The sequence below is a fragment of the Montipora foliosa genome, chromosome 5, assembly GCF_036669935.1.
Source record: "Montipora foliosa isolate CH-2021 chromosome 5, ASM3666993v2, whole genome shotgun sequence".
Classification (NCBI taxonomy): domain Eukaryota; kingdom Metazoa; phylum Cnidaria; class Anthozoa; order Scleractinia; family Acroporidae; genus Montipora; species Montipora foliosa.
Genome location: NC_090873.1, coordinates 6,112,793 through 6,120,292, shown reverse-complemented (window position 1 = coordinate 6,120,292; position 7,500 = coordinate 6,112,793). Strand labels below are relative to the sequence as shown.

Sequence of the window (7,500 nt, the reverse complement as noted above, 5' to 3'; positions counted from 1 at the left end):
ACTCTTACCTAAAACCTACCCTTTAACAAACTTGTGGAACCTTATTTGTTGTAAAAAAGGATAAAACTTAAAAGCAACGGAACCTTACAGTGCTACTACGATCAATTTTTTTGATATTCGCTTTCTTTACATTAACGTGAAAAATACGACTTTCCTTGATATCTTCCAAAATTTCGATCCATTGCGAACTTTAGAAGTCAAATTACTTGGACTTTTATTTCCGACAATTTACGACCGCTATACACCTTTTTTAAAATGGCCGTCATTTTAATATTTTTTTGTTTTCTTGCAAATTAGCCATTATTGCCTCGAAAATGTGCGAAAATTATGTCATTTTCTCAAAATACTTCACGGGTTGAAATTATAATAACAATTTGGATAGAAAATCGCAGTAGAAGAACAAAAGCTATTCATGTAACATTTTTGTGTAATTCTCTGTACTAATTGTTATTAAAAGTTCAACCCGTGAAGTATTTTGAGAAAATGATCTCATTTCCTCAAATTTTCATCCAAGCCTTGTGAATTGTCGGAAATAAAAGTCCAAGAAACTTGACTTCTAAAGTTCGTAATGGATGGAAATTTTGCAAGATATCTAGGAAAATCATATTTTTCACAATAATGTAAAAGAACGGATATCAAAAATTTGATCGTAGTAGCACTTTAATTAAACGTTTTAGGCGGTGTTAAGTTATGTTAAACCGATTGCTGATGTTAGAAAATGCTCCAGTTCATCCCTTTTTACTGTTACTCTGCTCCCTGTTCCTCCTGGCCTGTGCTTTTTGATGCTTGTTCTTGGTACTTGGGCGGGCATTCTTGGTGTGCTCTAAATAAAAGAGAAAAACGAAATTGGCCTGATTATATCTGAGACGTGAAAGAAGTCTCTCAAATCGAAGAAACGTTTCATCCGAAACACATTTATAATTGTTTTCATAATACATTTACGTTCACTCTCTATAACCTTTTTAAAACAGTTCTGCAAAAAGGCTAGATTAGCCAAGTAGCAAAGCTGCCCTCTGTTCGTCGTTTTCATGTGACGTCATGAAATTCCGAATTCAAGATTCGCTGCGCCTGCTAAATATTTCATTGTCACTAGGATCAAGCTAAACTAAAAATTCATCGTTTTGAAAATTTTCAGCTTGGTAGTGTCCTTGTTTTTAAAACAGAGCATTTTGAATATTTTAGCTTGTGACATCAAGCTGAGTGCCGTGACAAAGCAGTTTTGTTTTGAAAAGGCCTCTCCTTTCGAGTTTATATATAAGTGGTATTTATGTGGAAGTATAACAGCTCATAAGCCAAAACGTAGTCGTTATTATAGCCAGTTTGAGTTCCAGAGTTCCAGTTGGTTCTTCGGTCATCACGGCGGCCATATTTGTGTTCCCCGAAAGAACACAAACAAGGCGCCTCCATAGTGAGCTTCGTAAATTTGCTTGGAACGTTTCGGCGAATAACTCGTGAACGGCGTACAGACCCGAGACTTGGAGAAATCGTTAATTTAATTATAATCTATGATATATAAAATTCGTAGCTTCTGTGGGTAAATTTTTTCGAATTTTATCTTTCGTTGCATGACAGTGAAAACCACCAATAAGGTATTAGGCTGCATGCGTGTATAGGTTGGGAGTTGGCGAGCTATTGGGAATTGGAATGAGTCCCCTCAGTAGGCAAAAAGGAGTGGAGGTGAGATCCGGAGTGAGCTGCTTGTTGGTTTTACCTAAGCCAACGTTTTCCAAGTCAAGAGCATGACAGAGTCTGACAGAGCATGACAATTTTATCAGGGTTTTCGAAAACGTCCCGATCATATCCAAAGTCGTTCGACACTTCCCAAGGTTATTCGAATACTTCCAAAAATTTCTGGGTCCTAGTCACAGCATTTGTTTTGTCAAACACAGCGTCGTCAAATTGTCGCCTCCAGTACTTTTTCCTACTAAAATCAAATGGCTTATAGGGTAAAGAACCTTATATGCAATGACTTGGTGATGGTTTTTAAATGCCTTAACAATCTTGCTACAGAATATCTTAATACCAAGTTTCAATACCGTACAAGTATTCATTTGAGGAACTCTAGAAGAAAGAACTATCTCAACCTGCAAAACGCAGAATCAAAATGGGTCGGAAATCCTTCGCATATAGTGGGTCAACCTTTTTTAATAATTTACCAAAGGAACTTAAGGCAGGAGCCCATAACCCGGAGCCTCCATCCAGACTATATCGTTGAGTCAACCTTTACCCGTATCTTTTTATTTTTAAAACATTTTGTGAGACGAACGCGATCACTGGTGCGTGACTGCTTGTGACGTAATGCAATAACTTTGTTCTGATTGGGCGTCGTAATGAATTCGTGGGAATTCGAACATCTAAAAATAAAAAGATACGGGCAAAGGTTGTCTCCAAGGGTTTATATGGGAGATTGAGGCTCCGAGTGATGGGCTTTCACATTTATTTTATGATTCCTTAACTTTCGAAGACGATTGTGACAAGTAAGCAAACTGAAAATTTCACCTAAATACCCTGTTATAAGGCGCACCCAGAATTACGGGAAATTTTGTTGACCGCGTTCGCTGTACTTACAACAATTTGCTTCCAAAAGTTACTAATTACGGTGCTTTCATTCTCAAAACAACACATATGTCCAGAAATGCACGCAATCGCAAGAATAACAAATATAGCAAAACATTTGTTAAGTATGAACGAAAATAACAAACATAGCAAAAATAACAAATGAAGCAAACCACAGCAGCAAGAATAACACTTCTTCAAGGCGGACAAGGGAAGGGGGCCCACAAATAAAACGAAAATAACAAAAATAACGAATATAGCCAAAATAACAAATGAAGCAAACGGCAGAAGGAAGAATAACAATTCTTCAAGCAAGAGAAGGGAAGGGGGCCCCACAAATATGACGAAAATAACAAATTTAGCGAAAATGACAAAGGAACCAAGCCACCGCAGCAAGAATAACAATCCTTAAAGCCAAAATAACAAATGAAGCAAACGGCAGAAGGAAGAATAACAATTCTTCAAGCAAGAGAAGGGAAGGGGGCCCCACAAATATAACGAAAATAGCAAATTTAGCGAAAATGACAAAGGAACCAAGCCACCGCAGCAAGAATAACAATCCTTAAAGGCAGACCGGTGCGCGTTCACCGCGCACCGGTGGCTCAGTTGGTTGAGCATCGGGCTGTCATGCGGGAGGTCGTGAGTTCGACTCCGGCCGGACGAACACTCAGGGTCTTAAAATAACTGAGGAGAATGTGCTGCCTTTGTAATTACATCTGCAAATGGTTAGACTTTCAAGTCTTCTCGGATAAGGACTGTAAACCGGAGGTCCCGTCTCATAACCCTTGTTGGAAATTAAATAGTATGGGACGTTAAAGAACCCACTCACTGTTCGATAAGAGTAGGAGACGTAGTCCCCGGTGTTGTGGTCTAACCTTTCTGGATGGGGGCATCTTTCACTTCCCTAAAATTAATTGTAAACTGCGTAACAAGCAGTCTAGCTAAAGTCCCCCACAAAGTATTGTAAAATTAGTTCTGAAAAGCCCCGTATGGGGAGAGACTAATAGCAAATCATTGTATCATTGTACAAGGGAAGGGGCCCAACAAATATAACGAAAATAACAAAAATAACGAATGAAGCAAGCGACAGCAGCAAGAATAACAGTTCCGCAAGGCAGACAAGGGAAGGGGGCCCCACAAATATAACCAAAATAACGAAAATCACAAACTTAGCGAAAATAACAAAGGAACCAAGCCACAGCTGCAAGAAATAACAATTCTTCAAGGCATGCCTTGAATATTTGTTATTCTTGCTGCTGTCGCTTGCTTTATTCGTTATTTTTGCCATACTTGTTATTTTCGTTAATTTCGTTATATTTGTGGGCCCCCTCCCCTTGTCGGCCTTGAATATTTGTTATTCTTGCTGCTATCGCTTGCTTTATTCGTTATTTTTGTTATATTTGTGGGGCCCCCTTCCCTTGTCTGCCTTGAAGAATGGTTATTCTTGCTGCTGTCGTTTGCTTTGCTGTCGCTTCCTTCATTTGCTAGTGCTTTTGCTAGTGCATTTGCTTCATTTGCCAGTGTGATCTGTTATATTTGCCTGTATGGCTCGCTTGATTTGCCATTTTCGTTATTTTTGCTATAATTGTTATTTTCGGTATTTTTGTTACATTTGTGAAGCACCTTTCCCTGTTCTCTTTCAGTGATCTGTTATATTTGCCAGTGTGGCTCCTTATTTTCGTTATTTTTGCTATAATTGTTATTTTCGGTATTTCCTTAGTACAGTTGTTATATTTGTTATTCTTGCGACTGCGTGCATTTCTGGACAAAAGTGGAGGCAAAACAAAAGCGAAAAAGTCACATTTTTGTTAAACAGTTTGTTTCTTGGAATGGTCTAGCTTATATCCTTTGTTTAACTAGCCATATTAGCGATCGTGTTCACTGCCATCTTGTGTGTATAGTTCTGTTCTAGTTTTACAAGATTTGACGTCATCAGTGGAGACTGTGATCAGCTCTTTAGAAAATAACTTTGATGTAGTTTGAAAGGCTGTAAAGTTATTTGATTGTCAATGATTCCAAAGGAGAAATACAGGTCTCGATAAGCAAAAGTGTGTTTACTTTAGTTGTGATTTGCGTAAGCACTGACCTAGACATGCCCGAGAACCGAACAGAATTACAGAGAAAAGGCTGAGACGTCTATTTTATAACAGCAGAAAAAGGAGGAAACTTGCTGGAACTTATTTGGTTAACAACGTACCGAGGTCATCCACATTTCATCGTATTACTAGCCTAGGAGATCACTTGCTCGTAGACACAACTATAGGAGCTACCTCAGGTATGCGTTTAAATCTAAGCAAGTGGTACAGTGTATGTAACACTTTTCCAAAAAGCGTGGATGAACAAGTAAATGCAAAATGAAACTTAAATTTAATACAGAAATCAGAAATACCCGGTACGGTACGATTTGTAAAAGAATGTTGATGTTTTGTTTTCTCAGAAACGAAACGTATCTATATTTTGAATTCAAGGTGAACTATTTACACAGCGAGTTAGAGTGACCATCTAAACATCTACGAGACACAAAAACAAACTTGTGAACACGTAAACCTGAAATATTGCAAATCATAATGCTGACAAACACAAAAGCGAAGGAAATGGATCATGCATAGGATTTGAATATCTGAATGATTTTGGGTTAGATTAAAGCGATATATTGTTAAAAATTCACAAGTTATCCCTTTTCGTGTTAATTAGTAATGCAAACAAGTCTTAGTAATAAATTGGATTAACGAAGAACCAGTGATTGTCAAGCTAGTAATTGCCATGGTTCGTGTGTGACACATGTAATCATGAGAAGATTCACGGAAAACGGAATTTGAAATGTTATGCAGGGGTAAGTATTTGAAGGTAAAATAGGTATTTGTAGACTTTATGCTTCGATGTATTGTGCACATAAACAAGTATCTGTTCTTCTCTTTAAATCAGATTTTACTGCCCTATCAGTAAAATACGGTTAATGGTACGTGACCGTACTAAAAGGGCTATTCAGGTCGTGATATTTATCTTCGCGTTCTTTGTAGTCGGCCTTTCAAGGTTATAAAATCAACGGCTTTGTTGTAAATAAAACGAAAGACCTTGTTCCTAGATCTCAGATTATAACGTACACCTGTTACAGCCTCATTCATTATTGCTAATGAGCACGTGTAATGCCTACCTGCTACTTAGTAGAACCCGTGCAATTGGCTTCTTTAATAGGCAGGGTCTAGCTTTGAAAGCCTCAGTTAGTAGTCCAAGGTTCACTTGGCAGTTTGTCGTCTATAGTAAAATCGACTAGCTGTTTGCAACGAACGTGTGTTGTCTCGTTCTATTGCACCTTGCGTTATGCGTTTAAAAGCTAATTATGCATATTGATACCAAGGAACACCGTTCAGAGAGTTTGCGTTCACATTTCTATCTGCATTTCTCGAGAGTTTCAATACACAACGCAAAATAAGAGTGACCGGCCAAGTGACCCACACTACAGTATTCTATCTTTCCTCCTAGCTGCCCTTACCATTCCGGAAACGAAACACTATTTTTTTGTTTTTTTGAAATAGTTTGTTAAAAGTTTGGTCCACCACAAGGCATATTGCTGGTAAGTTCAACCTTTGCAGGGACATAACCTAGGTGATGAAAAAAAAAAAGCTACCCTCGGCCTGCAGCCTCGGGCAGCAATTTCAAGGCCTCAGCTGGCAAATAACATATATTTACTGGGTTGCGAAACCCAGTCGGAATCCCGGTTTCATTTCGTGGGTTTTTTTTGTTATTTTTTTCCGTGTCGGGAAAAGTCTTGCCTGTCACTCCCCTGCTAAGTGGTGTCTTTGTGCATAGAGTCTTCTGTGCGTATTTTGTTAGGTTTGAGGGGGCTGGGGTAATGCGTAGTTTGCTCTGCACAATTAACCTGTAATGGCGTCGAAAGTCATTGTAACGCGAATGGCTTTTTAGTACATCTTTAAAGAAAATATACCCACATGGAGCTCAGGAATGGAACGTCAAGACAGGCGGTGAAACATAAAGATCTGGAATCTTAAAAAAGCGACGAGCAATGGACTTCGACAGCGTGAATCTTTCGCCCGTCGAGCCGAAATCAAAATATGCTGTACTTCTAATATTTCGCCAAGGTGGTGTTACGTACAACACTGAAACCAAATGGAAATTTCTCTGGGAACTTTCGGGTTCAACAAAGACAGAGAAGGAATCGAACACCACAAGTAGATCTGTGATCTCTGTTGTGTGTCTCACAGTGTTTACTAAAGTCGCATCTATTTAAAGTTTGCCTGTTTGTCTGGCAAGTAACATTCATTTTGTACTCAACTCTGCAAAGGTTAAAAAAAAATGGAAATGTGGCAGTGAAAAATTACTTCAATGAACGCTTGTTGTCTCTTTTGTGCTTTATTATTTACGGTCAAGGTTCTTTCGAAAAGGGTTGAATGTGAACTGTCAGAAATTTATTTAATTGCGTATGCTTTGTGATTGTGTGTTTCGCTTGCACGCACGCAACTGAAATAGGAAGGGTTTCTTGCCTCTTATAGCAAATATGTTGCTTGTTTCAAGAAATGTTTCGGTGGAAAATATTTCAGTGAAATTTCCAGCTTTTGTAAATTTATCATGTTGTGTAATTTTCGAGCTTAGCAAATTTGCATACATGTGCTGAAATGTGATACGGGGAGAATTTTTGTGGTAACGCATAAGTCACGATAATAAACAGGTCTGTTGGAAGCGTGCTTGAGTTTCAACAAAACGACCCCCAAAATCGGCAAAAGATTGTGACGCTGATGAATAATAAAGTAGCTGCTATTACCAAAACGATGGAATTAGCTGGTGATAAATAACCTTGTCTTGGAGAGTAAATTTTTGATTTTCCAGAAACAATGGTCAACCTCTGAGAGTTGGGCGATTGTGATCTTTCTGTTGAATTTGCAAATTTCTTGTCAAAATTTATAACAATCGAAAGAAAAAGAAAAC

At 38.3% G+C, this 7,500-nt stretch overlaps 1 protein-coding gene across 1 annotated transcript in view; it reads right to left on the bottom strand.

The window, feature by feature from the left end:
- LOC138002894 (uncharacterized) overlaps positions 1–7,500 on the bottom strand; it is a 28,047-nt gene that overhangs the window by 185 nt on the left and 20,362 nt on the right. Inside the window, exon 3 of the mRNA XM_068848877.1 lies at positions 1–823. This exon is cut by the window's left edge and continues 185 nt beyond it. Within this exon, the coding sequence (XP_068704978.1) occupies positions 729–823 (95 nt within the window). The 3' untranslated portion in view covers positions 1–728. The remainder of the gene's footprint in view (positions 824–7,500) is intronic.